Source organism: Peromyscus eremicus, chromosome 7, assembly GCF_949786415.1.
Source record: "Peromyscus eremicus chromosome 7, PerEre_H2_v1, whole genome shotgun sequence".
Lineage (NCBI taxonomy): Eukaryota > Metazoa > Chordata > Mammalia > Rodentia > Cricetidae > Peromyscus > Peromyscus eremicus.
This window is the reverse complement of record NC_081422.1, coordinates 96,127,610-96,149,861: the sequence shown is the minus strand read 5'-3', so window position 1 is coordinate 96,149,861 and position 22,252 is coordinate 96,127,610. Positions and strand designations below refer to the sequence as shown.

Below are 22,252 nucleotides of genomic sequence, written 5' to 3'. Positions count from 1 at the left end.
CCATGGTAAATTCTGGCTGCATGAAAACTATGCACAATGATTTCTAGAGAGTGGAAGAGAGTTCTAGAAATGCTGTGTGCCCATGGCACCTCATTCTCTTGTAGACACATGAGAGCAAGGCACACTCTTGTGCTTTCCCAAGGGCAATCATTTATGATCAGAGATCTTGTGGAGACCGTGAAATGTGTGTGACTAGAAAGGCAAGAATTTTCTGGACCAGCCTCAAGACTCTCTCCAGAGTCGTGTGTTTCCTTGGTGTCGCTTGATTCTACTTTAGAGAAAGTCACCACATGGTTGAAAGAATCAGAGTCCCTCTCAAGGTCACTTGTAGGACAGGGAGAGTCATCCCCCAGGAGCCTCTGAGGAAGCGAAGCCCCACCTTGTTACTCCTCCCAGACAGAGCATTTTCCACCTGGGGGCAAACTTGTTGGGCACTGGGGTTTTTCATGATAATGAAACTATATGCACCGTGGGAGGAAAGCTCGGGGCAAGAGAGGAACACAGAAAAACAGAGGCCAAGGGCACAACTGGAAAGGGGTGGCAAGCGCAGGCAGTGCCAAGAGCAGCAGGGAAATGCAGTGTTTCTGGCTGTTCGCACCTCGTGGAGGCAGGTAATCTATAAATCTAATTTCAGCCTTACTACTGAACCCTAGAGCATAGCAACATTAATTGATGTATCTGCTACTTGGTAAAATTGAAAAAATAGGTCATCAGTTCAGTTCTGCAGGCTCCATCTTCTGGGAAGGAGGATAATTTTAGGACCACCATTCAAAGAAGAAAGAAAAAGAATTAGTCCTTAAATTGTACAAGTGTTTGCTTTCTTCCAGTCCTGGACTTAGCAGCTTTGAGAGGCCTCCCACTCTGGCCTTGGGTCAGAGCCTCAGAGATCCACATCTCGTTTTTTTTTTTTTTTTTTTCCCATTCTCCATCCTTGTCATTGCAGAACTTGGAATTCCCATCTTCTAGGAGGATTGGAAACACTCAAGAGGTGGTTCCAAATTGCTAATTGTTTTAAATGGAAGAGTTCATTCTTGGTAACAGATTCTAATATCACCCTCCTGGTAGCTCTTCCCCGATCTTCAGAACCATCCCTGAAACTCAGATCCATGTCTTTTCAAAGGCTCCAAAATAGAATCCTGTGGTCACTGTTGGTTCATTCATAGATGGTCATATCTGTAAGACTCTTGGTAGTCAGTGAGTGGTGTCAAATGGGATCCTTTTCATCAGGGAAGCTCGTTTGTGGTCTGAAGCTAGAAGGAAACAACTAGGGAGAGAATATCAGATTGGAAGTCCTGAGACTGAGGCCCTGGCTTGGCTTCTGCTGTGAGTCACCCTGTGGCCTGGAGCGAGTCCCTTAACTCAATTTTCCAATCTATAAACTAAAGGCATTGAGCTGGATGAGCTTGAAAGTTCTCTTTTAGTTAAAAAAAAAATCTATGATTCATTCTCTTCAAACAAATCAAATAAGGGTTTCATTTCCTGAAGTGGATTTGTCAATGAAAGTGGAAATACCTAAATCCTCCCTGTCTGATACGAGGACCAGCAAGTGGCTCCATGCATTTGCAGGAAAGCAATTTCAGTAGAAAGCACTTCAGAATGAGAAGAAAGTTTAAACCACTCCAGCCAGGTCTGCATCTCCTCACTGTTCCATGAAGCCCCGTTGCTTTCCAAAGTCGCCCCGAAACCAGGTGGTGCTTGTTCTGCTTTGCTGACTTTCCATGCTGCTGTTCTTATCTTTGCAGTTACAAAGCCTGTGGCCCACCATGCTACATAATTTAACTTGTCTCTCAAAACGATTTCCCAGGGCCCATGAGATGGCTCAGTGGGTAAAGGAGCTTGCTACCAGCTTAACCACCAGAGTCCAAGCCCCAGAAGCCACCTAGTAGAGAGGATCAAGGTGTCCTTTGACCTCCATACATGCACCATTTCAGTGAATTGAGCAAAAAGTGGTTGGACCCATCAGGGGAAAGATAGTATGTTTATACCCTTAGGTTTTACCAAGATGGTAAATTCAACCGTCAGGACCCTTCCTGTATAGATGTGTTTACCCTAAGGAAAATATGTTGCCTGTTGCAGACTCAGCATATTCCAGGGAATGAGGCACAGGACAGGAGTCCAAAGACCAGATAACAGCAGCATCATTAGTCACAGGTGGCTTTTCTCCTGAAGAAGCTCCCACAGCCTTTTCCTCCATACACACTGAAGGCAGCCATTACTGGAGGATCAGAGATGGAATGTCAGCACAGAAGTAATTTACCACTCTGGATTTAGACCTCTGTTATAAAACAAACTCACACAGAGTGATTTAAGTCTGTTCACGTAGATCTTATGGACTTCCTTTATCTTATCTATGAAAACAATACAATATTGCCTGCCTTTTCTTCTGCCCAGGGCCAGTTTGAAGGCTCTGATCATATTCTGGGAAGTATGATTTGCCATTTGTAAGCCACGTAATGGAAGAAGCTGGTATGTGAGAATTGATTCAGATTTCAAGCAAGCGTGTGTCATTAAGTCTTCATCATCCACTGTTACCACTGGGTTTGCAGCAGGGAACTGTTACCAGTATTGACTCTGTATGTCGAGCTTAGAATGCCCGTTGGACTGGACTTCCCTTGAGTGATGACCCTAGAGTGTCTCTCACACACTCAGGAAAACATGAGGAACCTTGAACTGGATCCAGGTCTCCCTCAATGAGAACACTTGAGGTCCATGGAGGAGGTGACTGGGAGGAAAGGATGGCCTGACTCCTGGGTGCATCACAGGGTCCCAAATGAAGGCGACTGACCTGTGAACTCATTTAACCCCCCACAGAGTCCAGGAAGAGATGACACTGTGCTCCTTAAGTTTCAGGTGTGGGGGATCACCACTCTGGAGGCTAAATCACTTGCTCGCCAGTGAATGGCAGAGCCTGGGTCCAAACTATATCTGTTTGGGTCCAGACACCCAACTTTTTAACCACTTCTGGCCTCTGTTAACCTTTGAAACTATAGTGGTGTCTGGTCTAAATTTTAAACACAAGGCAAACCCAGGAAGGCTTCCGTGAATTAAAGCAAAAGTATGGGTGCCTAGCCAGCAGCCTTCCCATTGTTAAAAAGTGCCACCGTCCCTCTCCAGAATGAAATCTTTAGCGAGATATCAATTTTTCACTAGAATGTCACCTACACTTAAGAAGAAGAAATGAAAAATGGAATTAAAAAAATTCAGCACACGTGACTTGAAGCTGGGATGCATTTTTATAATCTACAGAATTTGCATGGGGACTTTCTGAGGAAGCAAATCTCCCAGAGATGTGCTTAGGGGAAATGCGGGGTGTTCCTGAAAGGCCAGCTGGCTTCTGGAAAGGGTGCTGAGGGAAGTTCACTCGGGAGGAGGATTTGAATCATCCCTGGTACATTCATCCTTCCCAGATGGGCATGTCAGTCAGTCTTTCCACAGAGCAGCGCTGTACTTTTATTTTAGGTCCTTAGAAGAAAATGTCACAGAAAAAGCATTCTGGACAGGTTGGGCGGTGGGTAAGAATTGAGTCGGGAGCAGCCTGGCCCATGGGGCGTGTCCTAGTTTTCTTCTCGGTTACTGTGCTAAAATACGGACCCAAAGCAACTTGGGGAGGACAGGGTTTGCTTCATCTAAAAGGTCATGTCCCTTCAGAGTGGGAATCCAGGCAGGAATTCCAGAAGGAGCAGAAGCAGGAACCGTGGAGGGGAGCTGCTTACTGCCTCACTCTCCATGGCTTGCTCAGCCTGCTCTCTTATGCTAGCCAGGACCACCTGTCCAGTGGTGACACAGCCCACAGTGGGATGGCCGTCCCACATTAATCGTTAATCAAGAAAATGTTTGCTACAGTCATGCACACAGGTCAATGTGATGGAAACAATTCCCTCTGATGTCTAGGTTTGTATCAAGTTGACAAAACCAACCAGTACACCTTCCCCATAGGATCATTGGCTACTGGTGGATTCTGAAGAAGAGACAGTCATTGTTATGTGTGCGAAAATGGCATACCCATCCATTTGAAATGAGATAATAGATGTGTGTGTATTGCATGATCTCCCCATTAGATGTTCAATACAAAGGGGCTCCTCACACTGTGTGCTTTGTGGATTTCACATGTGGACTTCTGAAGCAGAGAGTGTGGCTTACCCAGTACTGTGTTCAACAATAACTAGACTAGACCTCAGGTGCCCTGCCTCCTCCCATCTCTCCTCCAGTCATAGCATTCTGATGCTTAGTGTGTGCTAACTGATATGGACACAACTTACTACCCTTTGGAGAGAAACTCAGGCTGAACTAAATAAGAAGGGAAGTTCCTGGCAGCATGGCTCCGGGCCCACTGATTGTCTGCAGAGGCAAGACCCAGGAGCTTATGTGTGGCAAGAAGAAGACACATTCTATTTGTTGGAAAAATCTGTTTAATGGGGAGGGGGCAATGGTGCTAGCAACTGAGTCCACCAGTGATGGGAGAGAACAGTAATATAGCCTGGCATGGTGTGGGACACTAGCAGGGTTCCAGGTACCAGACACTGTGTGTGAGCTTCAGCCCCCACTGACCCCTATGAGGTGAGCTTGGTTACACAAAGTAAAGCTTGCCAGTTCAGAAAATTTAAAGAATGTGACTGAGACTTTGAGTTTGGAAAATAGCAAGAGAAGCTGGTCACTCAACTACATATGCTTTTTAAGCTGTGGGGACTTTTCTTCTTCTTCTATTTTTTTGTTAAAGTTTTCAGCACTGAAAATACTATAGGGACCTTGAGGGATGGGAGTTCTTGTGCTCAAAGGGTTATATTCAAACAGCAAAGACAGAAGTTTACACACACATCCACAAAGTCCAAACTTGTAAAATGGAAGGCAACACAGTAATACATCTGAAAATAATGTTCAGAGAATGCTAATTACATTTGGGGAAGGGGGAATCATAAGGATGATATCTTTGAGAAGGGACATTAAGCAGAGAACAAAAGGTACATAGGGATGGGCTGAGAGAGAAAGAAACAGAAGAATGGTACTTATGAAGTTCCAGGGCAAGTAGGACTTGCCTTGGAAAGAATCTAGAGTTCTCCAGTCCCTGTGGCTTCATGCAACATGAGTGTGTGAGTCCAGAGCCTAAGGCGAAGCAGTAGCTGGTCCCTAGGGTCTTCTAAGCTGTACTGAGGAGTTGGGAGCTTTTCCTTAATGCAATAGGAAGCTATTAGAGAGTTTAAGCCAGGGAGTGACATGGGCTGATTTATGTCTTGAAAAGATGGCCCTGGCTGCCATGGAGAGAATGGATTGTAGGGGGGCAGGTGCAGGAGGCTGTTACAGGTGATGGATGGCAGCGACTTGTTTGGAATGGTGGCAGTGGAAAGGGAGAAGAGTGGACGGTTTGAGATGTAATTTGGAGATGAAATCGACAGGGCTTGGCAAGAAGAGAGCAGAGCATTCAAGGAAAGCGATGAGGAGGAGGGAGGAGCCAGAAGAAGCAATGGGGAACTGAATGCTGGGTGCTGACAACCCATCGGCCATGCTGTCTAGGCTCCTGTTTAGCCACTGAAGCCCATCTTGATCCTGATCTCCCTTTTGTCTTATCACAGCAAAATGATGGACAGTTCACCGTGATCCAGCTTGTCGGGATGCTGAGGGGCATCGCTGCTGGCATGAAGTACCTATCTGAGATGAATTATGTGCACAGGGACCTGGCTGCTAGGAATATTCTGGTCAACAGCAACCTGGTGTGCAAAGTGTCTGACTTTGGCCTCTCTCGCTACCTCCAGGATGACACCTCAGATCCCACCTACACCAGCTCCTTGGTGAGTCCTTAGCCCCCTCAGAGAAAGTAAGGCATGAGTCAGCGATGGCTGAAGGTATCTCAGGACTTGTGGCTGAGTTTTTTTCCTCACTTAGGGAAGATAGATGCTGGGCACCCCATCCCTCCAGTAGAAATAGTAGCAGCCAATGTCTGGGCAAGGATTCGACCTCAGTTTTCCAGAAAGAGCTGGTGTCTACTTGGAAGCCACAGTGTGCCTTAGCCAGTGGCAAGAACAATTTGGAGCAGGTGAGTTTAGAGAATCCAGACAAGCGAGAGTGGCATCAGGAAGCAGCTCTAGGCACAGTTGGAACTGTTGGGTCCCAGTTGAGCTGGGCATTGCATCATCAGAATCTGGTTCAGTTTCCTATCTCGCATCCAGGGGGCTTTAAGTACCAGCTCCATACTGGGTGCTGAAATCTGATCTCCTCTCAGCCTCCCCCTCCACATCCTGAGTAGCTCTAATCTCTATCCCACTGCCTCCTTCACACAGTTCCTCTTGGAACCATAATGGATTCAAAATAGAGTTCTGGCTTTCCTCTCCAATGTAACCTTCCCATCACTCCATCTCCATGGCTGGCTCTATTTAACTAGAGACTGAAATAGAAGAGTCACCATTGGTTTCCTCCCATGTCTCAATATTCCAGCCTGGTCTTCTGTTACTCCTAGGAAACCTATCCCCACTCTTCCTTCCATTGCCCCTGACCTTGTAAGGCTCCTCTCTCTTTGGCCTAGACTGCTACAGTGAGTGTCTAGCTAGTGTCTTGGTTTTCTGCTTACATTCATGATCCAGCAATATCTTCCCTCGCCTCCCTGTCTATCTTCTTTATACCTCAAAATGAAATGTACAAATTAAAATAATACAGAGAAGCAAGTGCAAAAAATAATTAGTGAATGATGACTCCCCCACAGTAGGAGTCCATAAACTTTTCCTTAAAGAGCCATCTGGCTAGTATTTTAGGCTTTGTTGGCCAAGAAAACAAAATGGAGAATTATGTAAAGAATTATGTAACCATTTGTAGTGTGACCCTTTAAAGAGTGATAAACATCATTCTGAGCTATACACATGAGAGAAGCCAAATTTGACACTCAGGCCAAAGCGCTCCAACCTCTTCCTGGAAGCATCATCTAAGTTAGATGTGTCTCCTTCCACATTTTTCTACAACCACGCTATACTTGTTTCTCTGAATTCTTCTGTGCCCCATGGGATTTTTTTACTTCCAGATTGACTTTCCAAAGCTTAGTGAATATTCATACTCTCCTGGGAGGGTGTGGATCATCTAACATCCTGAGTGGTACTGGAGATTACCAATCTTTGAAATTATGCTAATTCAATAGCAAAATATGGCCACCTCATTTTGTTTTAATTTGCATTTTTATACAATTGCCAGAACTCATTTTTCTCTCTTCCATTATGTCTTTACCTATTTTTTCCCACTGGGTCTTTTCCTGGTGTTTATGCTGGGGATGTTACCTCTTTATGGTATATGACACAGTTGGATCCCCACATGTTGCTTTTCTAATTGCATGTGGCATCGTCTGGTTTCCAAAGTCACCGAGATTCAGGTAGTCAAAAATATCTATCATTTCTTCCATGTCTTCTTAGGATTCTGCTTTGCTTTTAAAGTTCTCCTCATACAAAATTATGAAACGTTTCTTAGAGTTTTCAGTACAATTGCATTGTGTTTATGTTTGTGCTATATGTAAATATTTAGCACACCTGAAGGTATTTTAACACACATTTATTTCAGAAAAAATTTGGGCATACATAGAACTTTAAAGAATTTGACCAAGAATCTTCATATGGACCCCTTGTAGATCCCAGAAGGAGTATCTTTTTTTTTTTTTTTTTTTTTTTTTTTTTTTTTTTTTTTTTTGGTTTTTCGAGACAGGGTTTCTCTGTGTAGTTTTGCGCCTTTCCTGGAACTCACTTGGTAGTCCAGGCTGCAGAGATCCGCCTGGCTCTGCCTCCCGAGTGCTGGGATTAAAGGCGTGCGCCACCACCGCCCGGCCTCAGAAGGAGTATCTTGCTTTGTGTGCTTCACCATCTAACTCTGGCCTGTACCTCTGTCCGGTGTCATTTTTGTTTACACTTACCTTTTGTTTCTGCACACAATGGTGTGCACATCTCAAGTACAAATTTAGGATTTCAACAGATGTATAGAGCTGTATCACTCAAACTTCCAGCAAGATAAAGAGTCTAGTCATCACCCCAGGAGGCTCCTCCATGTGCCACACCTCTAGTCAACCCCCACCTGCCAAACACACTCAGATACAACCACTGCCCTGGGTTTTTCAAATGCTTATATGTGTGTGTATGTATGTGTGTATATGTATGTAAGTATGTATCAGAACTTCACAGTCAGTCTGGACCTTCATAGAAATGGAACCATACAGGGCATACTCCTGGATGTCTGGTTATTTCCCCTTTGTATCGTGTTTGAGAGAATCACTCTTCTTGCTATGTGCAGTAGGAGTTTATTCCTATTGAGTTTGTTATTTTCCCATCATCTTGTTGACAGACACCAGGAATATTCTGAAATATATTTTTAAATATGTATTGGAAAGTCACTTCTTACTTAGCTTTGTCAAGGTGAACAATCATGCCACTCATTCAATATATACTTTATTTCCAAGACATTGTGTCACCCTTGACATTAAGTTCTTTCCATCAACTGTTTGATTCTGTTGGTCTGTTTATCCAGTATCTCTTCCTATTGGTGTAGTCATAATGACTTGAGCAAATATCATATAACAAAATTTTAATGAAAGTCTTACCATTTGGAAAAAGCAAATTGTCTTCCATCCTTCTCTTAAAAACATTTTTCAGACTAGTCTTGAATTTCCTTTCTTTTAAGTGACATTTGAAATTCCCTTGTCTGGGTCCAGACATACACAAAATGTGTTTGTATTCACAGCTGGTCTTTGAGTGGAGCTCAGCCTGCCTTTGGAAGAACTGACACTTTAATGATCCTGGGTCACTTAAGTAGTGATGGAATCAAATACAAAACCTACGTCTACCTTACAGTGTACCTTACAGGAGAAGTTTCTTAGGGAAAACTTCCCACATGATTTTACCATACACATTGCTTAGATTGTCTGCAGGGATTTTATAGATGCTTCCTCTATACGACAAGGTCTGTTAACTCTGGACCTCAGAGTCTTCAGGAGCATTGGTCAAATGTTCACTTGACTCGTCATATTTCCCATGCCATTTCTTCTGTTTGCCTTTTCTGAGAAATAGAAATGAACATATTTGTTGATTGAATAGATTATGCTTCAAAAATACAAACAGTTTATTCAAAAGATAAACATTTATTGAGTGTCTTTTATGTGTCAGTACTATATCACATAAGCATATAATCAGGATCAAAAGAGATACTACTGCTTCACAATGCATAGAATTTAGTGACAACATGGGCATTCATCAGATGCATACTCAATGACAGTACAGCTATCTGCTGCAAGAGCATGAAGAAAACAGTAAACAACACAATGTTCTGATGGTGTCTAGGGGGATTAAGGAGGACTTCCAGGGGAGGAGATGATGGTGTTCCAACAGATTGGAAGAATAAGTCAGCTTTAGTCAACCTGGGCTGCTGAAATGAAATGCCCCTAGCTGGATAGCTTAAACAAGAAACATTCATTCCTCCTGGACCTGGAAGGTAGAGTGTCTCAAGTCAAGACAACAACAGTCTGGTCAGGCTCTTGGTAGGGACCTTCCTCTTAATCATGTCCTTGAATACCTTGGTATGTGCATTAGAGAGATAGAGAGTGCTCATACCTCTCCTAAAAACTGAGGATTGAAATAATCTTATAAACATAAGAGTACTAATCCATCATGGGGTCTGCATCTTCATGGTCTAATTCTAACCATATTTATCTCCTAAAAGCCTGCCTCCAAATATCATCCCACTGGGGATTAGGACTTTAACATATATATTACTTTGGAGGCACACAAATAGAGTATAACATTCTTTTCCCCAAGGGAACATATCAGGTTGGACCGCACAAGCAAAGAAGCAGGGCTTCCAAAGGTCCTGTGACAAGAGGGACAATTCAGTGTGTTAGACTAGAGAGCACCATTCCTGGTAACTGAGAATGAGAAAATGCCTAAGAGGTCAACAACAATGGGCTCTCTCAGACACCTGTGATAGAATTAATAGTCTTGGGATGGGGGACAACCATTCAAAGGGTAAAGGTGTGTGTGTGTGTGTGTGTGTGTGTGTGTGTGTGTGTGTGTGTGTGTGCATATAGATCTGTACACATGATCTAAAGGTGATAGATTTGTTTGAGAAAAATAACTTGACCTCCCTCCCTCGCTTGCCTTTGCCTTTGAGTTTCTTCCATTCCTCTGTTTTCATATATTTAAAAAAAGTACTTCCTTGGTTTTCTCTTTACTTTCTTTTACCAAAACACTCCTTGACAGGGCCAACCAAGGTAGCTATCATAATCTAGTAGAGACTAACCCTTGTGTGGGAGGGTACCCCTACTCCAGTGAGTGATTAAAAACTATGGTGGGTATACGAACTATGGGGAGAGTGGTGCACTGTGGTGATATTTTGTTTGTGACCTAACAAATAAAGCTTTCCTGAAGATCAGAATGCAGAACTAAGCCACTAGTTAGCCATAGAGGCCAAGCAGTGGTGGCACACACCTTTAATCCCAGCGCTTGGGAGGCAGAGGCAGACAGATCTCTGTGAGTTCAAGACCACCCTGAGCTACACAAGATTGACCCAGTCTAAAAGAAAAACAGAGCCATGCAGTGGTGGCTCACACCTTTGATCCCAGCACTTGGGAGGTGGAGATAGGAAGTGATATGGCTGGGCAGAGAGGAATATACAGTAGGAGGAGTCAGGAGCCCAGTCCCTTTCAGCTGAGAGATCCTGGAGGTAAGAACTCTCTCTAGTGGCTGGCTCCTTTACTGATCTTTCAGCATTTACCCTGATATCTGGCTCTGGGTTTTTATTATTAAGACCAGTTAGAATTCATGCTACAATGCACACATGGAAAGCATGAGAGCCAGAATGGATTGTGCAGTGTTGAGCTTGAGCAGACATATTTGTGTGAACTGTGAGACAGGCAAATAAGTAGGGTTGGGGGTTCCTGGAAGTGGTGACATCCATGCAGGAAGAGTACATCTGGCACTGAGATTTTGATTAATTTTATCTACCCCACTCCAAGCAACCAGGACTCATTAGAGACTGGCCCCTTCCAGAGCCTCAGCAGGGAAAATGAGATGAGTCAGCACACCGTCCGTCCGTCCGTCCGTGTGTGTGTGTGTGTGTGTGTGTGTGTGTGTGTGTGTGTGAAAAAGTGAGAAAACATTCAAGTAATGATAAGGATATGTCAAAAAATCCAAAATATCCAGCTTTAAGCATCTTCTAATGTCTAAACTTAGATAATTTGAACCTTAAAATATAAAATACAAGATGACAGTAGCAGATTATAACTTACCGAATAAAATCAATAATATAAGGCTACTGAGTTCACACTGATAGGACAAGAAAGTGCTACCTTATACTAGAAAGAACATTATTAAAATATTACTAGAAATCTGCCAGTTGGCAACTATCAATCAATGGTGATTTCTGATGAAAAAAATGTAAGTGGATACTAAAACCTGTGGAGGGCCTGGGGAAAAGAGCAGAGTTTTTACATAGCTTCAAATTGTCTCTTTCCAAATACTGATTGAGGGGCTGGGGAGATGGCCCTGTTGCTACAGGACTTGCTGTCCAGGCAGAAGGATCTGGGTTTGCTCACCAGCACTCATGTAAAAGCTGAATGTGGCTGCATACACTCTCACCCCAATGCTGGGAAGCAATGAACAGGCAGATCCCTGGGGCTTTCTGACCAGCAAGGCTAGCAGAATCAGAGGTCCTTGTTAGAAAAAAAAAATAGCATAGAGAGTGACGGAGGAAGACACTGGCAGTCAGCCTCTGCCCTCACATGTGCATACACACACACACACACACACACACACACACACACACACACACACATACTACTCATTTAATAAAAATGCAACAAAGTAACTTTGCAGAGAAGGTTGGGAATCATGTAACTGATGTTTATAGATAAGATGTATACCATGAGTTACATCAGGAGGGGACATCCGACTAAAATGGGGGTGGTTTTTATTTTATGAAGGGGCTGGTCTGCGATCTTCTGAGATTCATGAACACACACACACACACACACACACACACACACACACACACACACACAGGTACACACTGTATTGTGTAATATATTTCTCTGGTTGTGTCCAAGTGCTCCTCACAATATTTGGTTTCCTTACCCTCACTAAGATGTACCTAGGAATGTGTCCTTCCTCCAAAATTTATCCCAATTAATGTTTTCTAATTTTCTTAAATCTGTATATTTGTGCTTTTCACATATTCAGGAAGTTTTCAATCATATTTCTGCAAGAAAATATTTTTTATTTTTTATCTCCTCTTGCTCTACCTAGGGCTGGATTTTTCTGATTCTATAAACTTTAGTTCTATAGTATTTAGCATATCTGTTTCTGTACCTTGTAATTCTTCATTGAAGTGTTTTGTCTTTTCATTCATTAAAGGAATTTTCCTTTACATCACTGAACATGGCTATAACAGTTACTTTGGAGTCTTTGTCTTTTTCCACAGAAATGAGCCACATGTCCCTGGCTCTCTGTATACCTAGAAATTTGGGACTATAAACATGGTGAATATTATGCTGTTGAGACTAGTTTCTGATACGTGGATCCAGAGTGTTAATAGATTTAATTTAGCAGGAAAATAACTTAGTTGCATGTGGTGATATTGTGTCCTCCAATATATTGTGCACCCTAATAAACTTATCTGGGGTCAAAGAACAGAACAGCCACTAGACAGACATAGAGGCCAGAAAATGGTGGCACACACACCTTTAATCCTATCACTTGAGAGGCAGAGATCAATCTGAATCTCTGTGAGTTCAAGACCACACTGGAAACAGCCAGGCATGGTGACACATACCTTTAATTCCAGGAAGTGATGGCAGGAAGCAGAAAGGTATATAAGGTGTGAGGACCAGGAACTAGAGGCTTTTAAGCTTTGAGGCTTTTAGAAGCAGTTCAGCTGAGATCCATTCAGGTGAGGACTTAGAAACTTTCAGTCTGAAGATTTGTGGAAACAAGATCTGATGAGGAATTGTCGAGGTGAGGTTAGCTGTGGCTTGTTCTGCTTCTCTGATCTTTCAGAATTCACCCCGGCTCTCAAGGTTTTTTTTTTTTTATTAATAAAACCATTTAAGATTAGTGTTATAGTTGTATTTGAACAGCAAACTGTATCTCCATCTTAGCTCTCAGGTCCTGTGAGTTTTAGCCTGTTTTGTACAGCAACACTCAGGGGCAGCTAGAGATCAGACCCCTTCCTCTCCAGCCGTTCTGATGGCCACTACCCTGGTAGCCCTCTCTTTGTTCTCCCTACCAGGAAAATTGGTGAGATTTTCCCCTGGTATTGTTGTGTGAGCAGACTGCAGAGACCCAGCGTATCCAGAACTGCAAAAGGTATAGCTTTGTGCTGTTCAGTTTCTAGAAAGTTCAGGGAATCTCCCCTTCCTTCCCTCTTCTTCTCCCCTCTTCCTTCCCTTTCTATCTTCAATTAGACTCGTTATTATTTCTTGAAGGCTTTGTTTATTAGAAGCATATCCACCCCCGTATCAAAAGTGGAGCTTGCAGCTTCATGCCCTTAATTTCAGTTCTACGAGACAGTCTTCTCCACCTTAATTCTCTTTCACGCAGCTCTTTCAAGGCCCCTTTAGCATCATCATCTTCTAATTCACCTGGTGTTTCTTTGTAAGTGAGGACCTCATTAATAGCTATTAGAGTTTTCTAGTCTTTCCTCCTAGGCCCTCATCCTTCATCCGGCACTCTGACGTTCTTCTCCACCCTACTCCTTTTCTCTGGGTGTTTGTTCTCCACTTTAAATTGCTATTTCTAGCCCCAGGAGCATTTCCTTCCCAACAGGCTCCCACAATAATGAACAGATAAAATTTGTTCCTTTGTGCTTCCTGTGATTGCAATAAATTCACTAACCTAAGAAAGAGTTCTGAGCAGCTACTAATATTCCTGCCTGTTGTGGTGAACAGAAAAAATGAGATGGGCTGGGGTCTGAACGCCTGTGCCATGTACAAATGTTATTTCTTGCCAGATATATGTCTGTATTCTGTGATGTGTGTCTCAACAAACACTCCTATGCCTTGTTAAAGACAAGTTCTCAATGTTTGGTCTTGCAGATCATACTCTCATGATACTTGGTTCTGGGTGATGTTACCAACCTAGAAAACAGCCTACACATCCCAGGAAAGGTGCCACACCTGTGAAAAATGTCTTGCATTTTGAGTCTCATACACTTTCCCAAAGCTGATCTCCACCCTCTGGCGTTTGACATTGGTTTGCAGAACAAACACCAACTGGATCCCAGAGACTTCTGAATGGAGGCTTTATGCTGAGGGGACAAAAAGTTCTGCCCCATTCGGCAGGGTTTCTTCTCTTTTGATGCATGGGAAGAGGCCCTGCCAGTCCCATAGTGACCATGATTTTCTTCCTTAGTATTCAGGTGGGTTTCTTCTGCTAAAGTAGTGTCAATGTTCCCATCCTATAGCATCCCTCCTGGGCTGCCTCTCTAAGAAGTCTCCAACTGTGCTCCTGCCTTCCACAGGTCCGGCTCCCTCAAGGCTTCCCTGTTTCATCATGAATTGCACAAAGTCTTCAAAGCACTCCCAGCTCGCTCTGCCCTTCCCCTTTGCTTTCCTTCCTCTGGTGTGGAGCAGCTGCTCCTCCCACGCTCTGTGTTTCTGCCACATCTAAAGCTCACCTCCTTCTAAGCCTGTCCCTTCCTTCTCCTGCTCCTTGACTTCTCTTCTCAAGTCAGCTGATGTCTGCCCTGCCTCTGTCCCCATCTGTGAATGTCGGGAGGAGCTGTTCCCAGGGCATCTGTGCCTCTGAGCAGGAGGCAGAAGCTGTCTTCTGAGCTGTCTTTCCACTGCTCTTATCCTTCTGAGATCCTTGTTACCTTTTTTGTGTGCTTTCTCAAGTACCACCTTGCCCTGTGGCTGCCCCTCTTCTCCTGCACTGACTGCCTGGACAGCTTGCATGGTACGTCTGCCCCAGTGTAGGCCCATCTGCATCAGTCATCTGCTGCGCTGGCTGGGCCTGGAGCATAAGAGTCCATCTTCCCACTGGAACCAGGGACACTTGCTGTCCCGGCATACCCTTCATGTGCTCTGCAGATACTCTTGCTCCCCTGTCATGAACTTGTCATCCAGGTACAGGGTGGCCCGCAGCAGCATCTCACCATTGCCCCTGCATTATCCACTTTTCCTGTGAATTATTGTCTTAGCTACAGCCTTTATCTTTACAGTTATATTAACTGTTGTGTCGAAATAGCTGAGATACTGGCTGGCAAGATGGCTCAGTGGGTAATTATCTAAGACCTGAATTCGCCGGGCGGTGGTGCCGCACGCCTTTAATCCCAGCACTCGGGAGGCAGAGGCAGGCGGATCTTTGTGTGTTCGAGGCCAGCCTGGTCTACAGAGCGAGATCCAGGAAAGGCACAAAACTACACAGAGAAACCCTGTCTCAAAAAAACCAAAAAAAAAAAAAAAAAGACCTGAATTCAATCCCTGGAACTCACATGGTAGAAAGAAAGAACCAGCTTCCACAAGTTCTGCTCTAATTTCTGCCTACACACACACACACACACACACACACACACACACACACACACACACACAGACCCCACTAAATAAATGTAATAAAAGTTAAAAGTGGGATCACTACGACAATTAACTTCTAAAGTGGAAAGCTTTGTTTGGCTGATAGATTCAGAGATCTGTTATAGTCAGTCCATGGCCTCTTGGTCCCATCACCATGGGTCTGGGATTAGGCCGAGTATCACTGTGGATAGGACGAGCTACTTACCTCATGGCATCAGGGAAACAAAGAGGAAAAGGGAACACTTATATAACAAAACCCTTCCTCCAGAGCCCATTAAGCTCTGAATCTATAATGGAATTTGTCTACTAATAAAATCAGAGCCCTCATGATCCAGTCACTTCCCAAAGTCCTGGTCTCTGAACATTGCATGGAAGGAAGAAACATGATCTTTGGGGGACATTTAAAATCCAGTCTGTAACAACTGTATTTTCAGGGAATCACCCACATCAGCCACAGCTGACTCCATACTTGATCTAGATTTCTTCATTTTAGAAGAACACATGTCTTTATTTCATGATATTGTCCTGCCCAGTTGAGTTCTGTATGTACTGGAGTGAAAGAATCCTTCTGTAACTACCTCTCCAACTCTAGTGGGAGAAGTAACTGAGATGATAGAAAGGATGGAGGACTTGGATTATGTTATATTCTGTGAACCTGGCTTGCATCTCCAGACTTCGAGAATTTGCAAGCTTTTGTGATATTTCTAAGAAGTCATTTGATAATCTGGTAATAACCTCTCACACAAACCTGCTCTGGCTACAGCTTATACTATTGCTAGGAAAGCCAACATGGGTGTTTCCTCATCCCTCCCATCCCCACCCCATGGCCAGATACATATTCACAAGAGAAAAGTTGAAGGGATCAGTAGGGAGAATTTTGAAGACAGTTTCTCAAAAGAAAACACGAGGAAGGGAACCTAGCTTGGGTCAACAGACACCAATGGTGCTCACAATTTGCAGTGCACTGCAATCCCCAGGAGGGCTTCTCATACATGGGTTTCTGTGTCTCTATCTCAGAGGTCTTGCTTTCATGTCTGCTGGGGAGCCAGACGTTGTGTTCTACTTAGCTCCCATTTAATTCCAACTCTGATGGCACTGGACCACTCTTGCAATTCTACTGCATTAAATATATTTTAGCTCAGATCTTACTTCACAAGAAATGCCAGTCACCTTATGTCTTAGGTAGGGTTACTATTGCTGTGATGAAATACCATGACCAAAGCAAGTTGGGATTGAAGTGGTTTATTCAACTTATGCTTCCACATCACAGTTCATCATCAAAGAAAGTCAGGATAGGTACTCAAGCAGGACAGTAACCTGAAGGCAGGAGCTGAGACAGAGGCCATGGAGGGGTGCTGCTTACTGGCTTGCTCCCTGTGGCTTACTCAGCCTGCTTTTTTGTAGATCAGAGGACCAAAAGCCCAGGGATGGCACCACCCACAATGGGCTGGAACCCCTCCCATTAATTGATAGTTAAGAAAATATTCTGCATGCTTGCCTGCTGCTCAGTCTTATGGACACATTTTCTCAATTGAGATCCCATTCTTTCAGATGACTTTAGCTTGTGTCAAGTTGACATAAAACTATTCAACACAACTGACCCCTTGTCAACTTGACACACAAACACATAACTTTTCAGTTAGAACCTTTCTTTGCACATTTATCCCAAAGATGATATATTAATACCAATACCACAATATAAAACATAAATAAATAGTACAGTAAAAAAAAAAAAACAGTTCAAACACATTAAAACCCCAATCTCTTTTAAATATCCAATCTCTTTGTTTAGAAGTCCAAAATCTTTAAAAGCTCAGAGTTTTTCAGCTGTGGGCTCCTGTAAAACTCAGAATTAAATTAAATACCTTCTCACTTCAAGAGGGAAGAACCAGGGCACAGTCACAATCTGAACAAAGCAAAACCAAACTCCAACAGTAGAAACAACTCGATGTCCAGCGTCTGGGATTCACTCACAAACTTCTGGCTCCTTCAAAGGGCTTGGATCAGTTCTCCAGCTCTGCCCTCCACAACACACACAGCTTGTCTTCTAAGCTTGGGCAGCCTCCTCTCTACCACTACTCCTGTTCTTGGTGGTCATCTCATGGTACTGGCATCTCTAAAATGCTAGGGTCTTCTGCTACAACTGGGCTGCACTTCCACCAATAGCTTCTCCTAGATTCTTCATGCTGCCAACCCTCAACTTCTCTACATGACCCCTTCAATTCTGAGTCTTCAACTGCTACTGAGGCTGCACCTTCGCTCTCAAAGTACCAAACCTCAGCTGTTTTCCATGATCCCTCCATGCCAGTACCACCTGAGTGACTCTTACACTACCAAGTTTGGCTGCCAGTGTGAGGTACAACCTTGGCCGCCTCTGGAACACAGCTTCTGTGTGCTGTCGCTCAGGAAACATTTCCAGAAGATTTCTCCTCAGTGATGCTGATCTCTTCTTAACTACCTCGCTCAGCTCCAGATAACCAGCATCAATTGTCCCAGTAAAGCAAAGGTTTTACTTCAGTGGTTCTGGTCTCTAGTTAATCACAGTGGATTCTTCAGCTCCAGCTGACTAGACACTATACATTCTTCATACAATTGGGCCTGGTAGAGTCTTTGCTTTCCTCTGAAATTTCACAAGCCAGGCAGGTCTCCATGGTCTGCATTTCTCTCAACACACTTATTTTCCAACCTCTCATAGAACAGCTCACCAAGCTTTGAACACTCAATAGCTTTTCTAATTCAAAGTTCCAAAGTTCTTTCACAACCTTCCCCCAAAACATGGTCAAGTCTGTCACAGAAATACCCCACTCCTATTACCAAGTTGTCTCAGTTAGGGTTACTATTGATGTGATGAAACACAATGACCAAAGTAACTTGGAGAAGAAAGAGTTTAGTTCATTCACCCACAATGGGCTGGGCCCTTCTCCATCAATCACTAATCTAGAAAATGTTCTACAGGCTTGCCTGCAGCTCAATTTTATGGAAGCATTTTCTCAATTGAGGTTCCTTTCTCTTAAATGACTCAAGCTTGTGTCAAGTTGACATAAAACTAGACAGCATACCTTACTTTAAAAAAAATCAAAGTAAATATTGTACCAAGTTTTTACTAGGGAAAGGAAATACAATTTCAGCCATCTTTGTACTGTGCTGCCTCAAGCCCAGGGAATTGAAGGCTGGGGTGTTACTTGGGACTTCCATGTCTTTCAGAGTTAGGACTTTCCCACCAGCCACCAGCTGTCACTGCTATCTGAGGAGACAGTGAAGCTACATCACAGAACCCCAAGTTAATATCAGCCTCTAATCTTGGGAACTTATTCTGATCCTGTAACATTTTCCCACCCAATATCGGAATCCCTGCCCCAACCAAAATCTCTTTGCAATATTCATTAAATCAGGCCTGGGTCCATGGAGATGTATAGGAAGAAGTTCAGAAAGAAACCAATAACAGTCACTTCCAATCTGGAGAGCAATCTGTATCATAGCATCAAAAGTAGATAAATTACTAATGTTGCCATCGTTTTCGTTGTCATTCATTCATCAGGAAAAAAAAAAAGCTCCCTTGTCTTCCCAGTCTATCAGAACTGAACTGAAGGAATTCCCTTTATGGCATTTAGTTGCCCTTATCATGCCATTAATTGATCTTTAAAGGAAGAGTGTAGCTGTTATGACTTGGGTCTTTAATGTCCCCCAAAGCTGCTTTAGGCTTGGTCCCCAGGTACTGACACTGTTTGGAAAGTTTAGGAGATAGGGCCTAGTTGAAGGGCATTGTGTTATTGGGTGTGCCCTTGAAAAGGGATGTAGGGACCCTGGCCCCTTTCTCTCTTGCCTTTACTTCTAGGCCAATGTGTACTCTCTCCTATGATGTTTGACCTTACCACAGGCATGAAGCAACAGGTCCAAATGACCATGGGCTGAAAACCCCTGAAGCCATGAACCCAAAGAAATCTTTCCAGCTCGGAAGTTGTTTATCTTCAGTGTTTTGTCACAGTCAGGGAAAACTGGCTAACGTGATAACTCAGGACACCTGTGTGTGATAAAAGCTCTTCTCTGTCCACAGAAATTTCTTGGCGGTGTTTAAGAGAAGGGACTCAAAGAGAGGAAGCCAAGGGGATGCCAAAACCTTAGCCTTGGAGACATTTGTCTTCCTCCTGTCAAGTCTGGGTCTAAACTGCCACCATCATTCACTGGAAAACAGCAGGGGACAGTGCTGGGAACAGGCCTTTCCTTGTCCAAGCTGTCCAGACTTTGGTGTTTCTCTAGGGGCCAGTAATGCTATGCATGGTTCTGGGGTAAACTGGCTAGGATTAGGTGAACTCTACCAGGAGGATATAAAGCTCTGTGAACTTTCTCCAAAATCTGAGCTGAGTGGCTCACCATACCCATCATCAGTACCATACACATATGTGCATACATATTCATACAAACACATACGTGAACACATACATGCTTTCACTGGAGAAGTGTGTGATACACAGGTTTGCACTGGATGCAGAGGGATGCATAAATAAATATACACATGTACCCAAGACTGCCCAAAAACCATACACAACCACCATCCACACATTCCAAATAGCTGTTAGCAAAAAAGCTAAAACCTAATCTTTCTTTCATTACTCATAAAAAGTGAGTTTGTTTGCTCTAGTAGTTGGTTTTAGAAGGTTCCCTCCCCCCATAATATATTTAATACTTAAAAGACACAGAGAAAGCAGAAAATTATCTCAAAGATAATCCTTCCTGCAAGCATCTCAGGAGAAATCCCCATCCATCTGCCCTTGGTTGTAGCTCTTAAAGAAGTTGTTTCTAGCCCAGTATGGTGGCTTATACCTTTAATCCCAACACACTGGGGGCAGAGAGGAGACTGAGGCAAGCAGAGCACAGGTTCAAAGACAACCTGGGTTACAGAGGGAGATTATAGAACTCTGGCGATGACCTGCATCCTTCAGAAAGAGCAATGTCTGTGGATTTGTGCCCAGTGGTCCTGGCCCAGCCTTTTCTCCTCTCTGTTCCTGGTGGTTTTACATCTAAATCGTACTTCCCCTTTTCTGATGTGGCCTCCCTCATGAGGCCACTTTCAGAGTGATTTCCAGCTCTTCTTTCAATCACTTGGCTTGGGCATAAGCTCCGTCTCCTGGGTAAGTGGGAAAATGGAGAGGAACGAAGACAAGCAAAGAAAAGATGGGGAGACCCTTTAATTGCAGGCATAATCAACCTGACTCCTGGCCCCCTGGAAATTCTTCTCTGGCATTAATTAATACGAGGGAAGAATAATTCAAATGTCATTCTGCCCCATGCTCTGCCACTCAAATAGTTCTTCCCAGGGTGGCTCTTGCCTCCTCCCCCTCCTTCTGATCTCTCACTGGGTCACTCTGTCAGCAGATGCACATATAGGGATAGCAGGACTTGACTGGAGTGCCCTTTTGAGAAAGACTCAGCATAATTATTCTTAGCAGCCCCTGTATATTATTAGCTGGGGTGGGATCAGTATGGAATTTCAGAGCCTGAGCCAGCCAGTACCCGGGGGCTGGTCAGGTTTCTCATCCAGTACCCCTCTCTGCTCTGGGCCAGTGGATATGTAGTGTGCACAAGCTGGTGTGCAGAGCCAGGACCTCATATACATGTGATCACATGAGAGGGCAGCCTCTTCCAGCCATTCTGTAGCTAACACAGGTGCATCACCAAACATATGCAAAGCCTGACAGGTACAGTTCTGACACAGGTCCGCAAGTTCCATTCCAAGTCAAAGGAGGGGCGGTAGGAGTCCAGGCAGAGAGTGCTTGCCTTGCGAACATGAGGACCTGAGTTTGATCCCCAGAGCCTATGTAAAAAGGCCATGCGTGCTGGCACACATCTGCAATCCCAGTGCTGGGGAGGGAGAGACAAGAGGATCTCTGGGGCTCAATTTCCAACCATTCTGGCCTAATTGCTGTCAAAATAGATGGATGATATTCCTGAGAATGTCACTCAAAGTTGTTCTCTGGCCTACTCACACACAGGCAGGCACATATACCAGTACATGTGAACTGGGACAAATGCATACATACATTCATACTTACATGCATACAAAAAGTAGACATTAAATGATTATATAATTCATTGTGTAGTTATAACTGTTTGGTATGATCATGAGAATATCAAGCGTGTATCAGTGAATCCCAAGAGAGGAATCCCTGGGCTGAGACCCAAAGATGGGAAAGAATTAACTAGGGTACTCAGGAGGTGGACATGCATCTTGTTCATCGAGGACAGAGTACATGAGAGTGAGGATGTGAGGAGCCTCTGTGCAAGTACCAATGGGAAGAAACAGCCGTCCTGCTGGAAGAGCCAAAGGGAACACTGGGAGAAATGGATGCGGAGATGAATCAATATGGATGTGGGAACACTGTGTGAACAGCCACAGTGGTTTAGCCCCAGCCGTTGGACTCTGGAGTCCTGCTAAGATATGAAAAACTAGATTTAGGAGTCAAGAGGCTAGTCTGAAGGGACTGGTCTTGGGGGTTGTGGATAAATGGAGGATGAGCTGTATAACTCCCAGAGGGACATGATTTCATCTTCTTAGGTGAGATCCCACAGAGAGTCAGTCAATAAATCAATGAACCAGTCAATCAAGGATCATTGATTCCTTGCAAGAAGTAAGGACCTTTACTAGAGAAAATATTTAAAGATTATATTTAGCATGTTGATTGGCAATAGTATGTAGCTATCATTTCTTTTCCCAGTTGGATGTTTAGTAAAGGT

At 43.8% G+C, this 22,252-nt stretch overlaps 1 protein-coding gene across 1 annotated transcript in view; it reads left to right on the top strand.

Moving 5' to 3' along the window:
• Window positions 1–22,252, top strand: part of Ephb1 (EPH receptor B1) — a 456,415-nt gene that overhangs the window by 399,490 nt on the left and 34,673 nt on the right. The window contains exon 12 of the mRNA XM_059268461.1: window positions 5,568–5,783. Coding sequence (XP_059124444.1) covers window positions 5,568–5,783 — 216 coding nt within the window. The remainder of the gene's footprint in view (window positions 1–5,567; window positions 5,784–22,252) is intronic.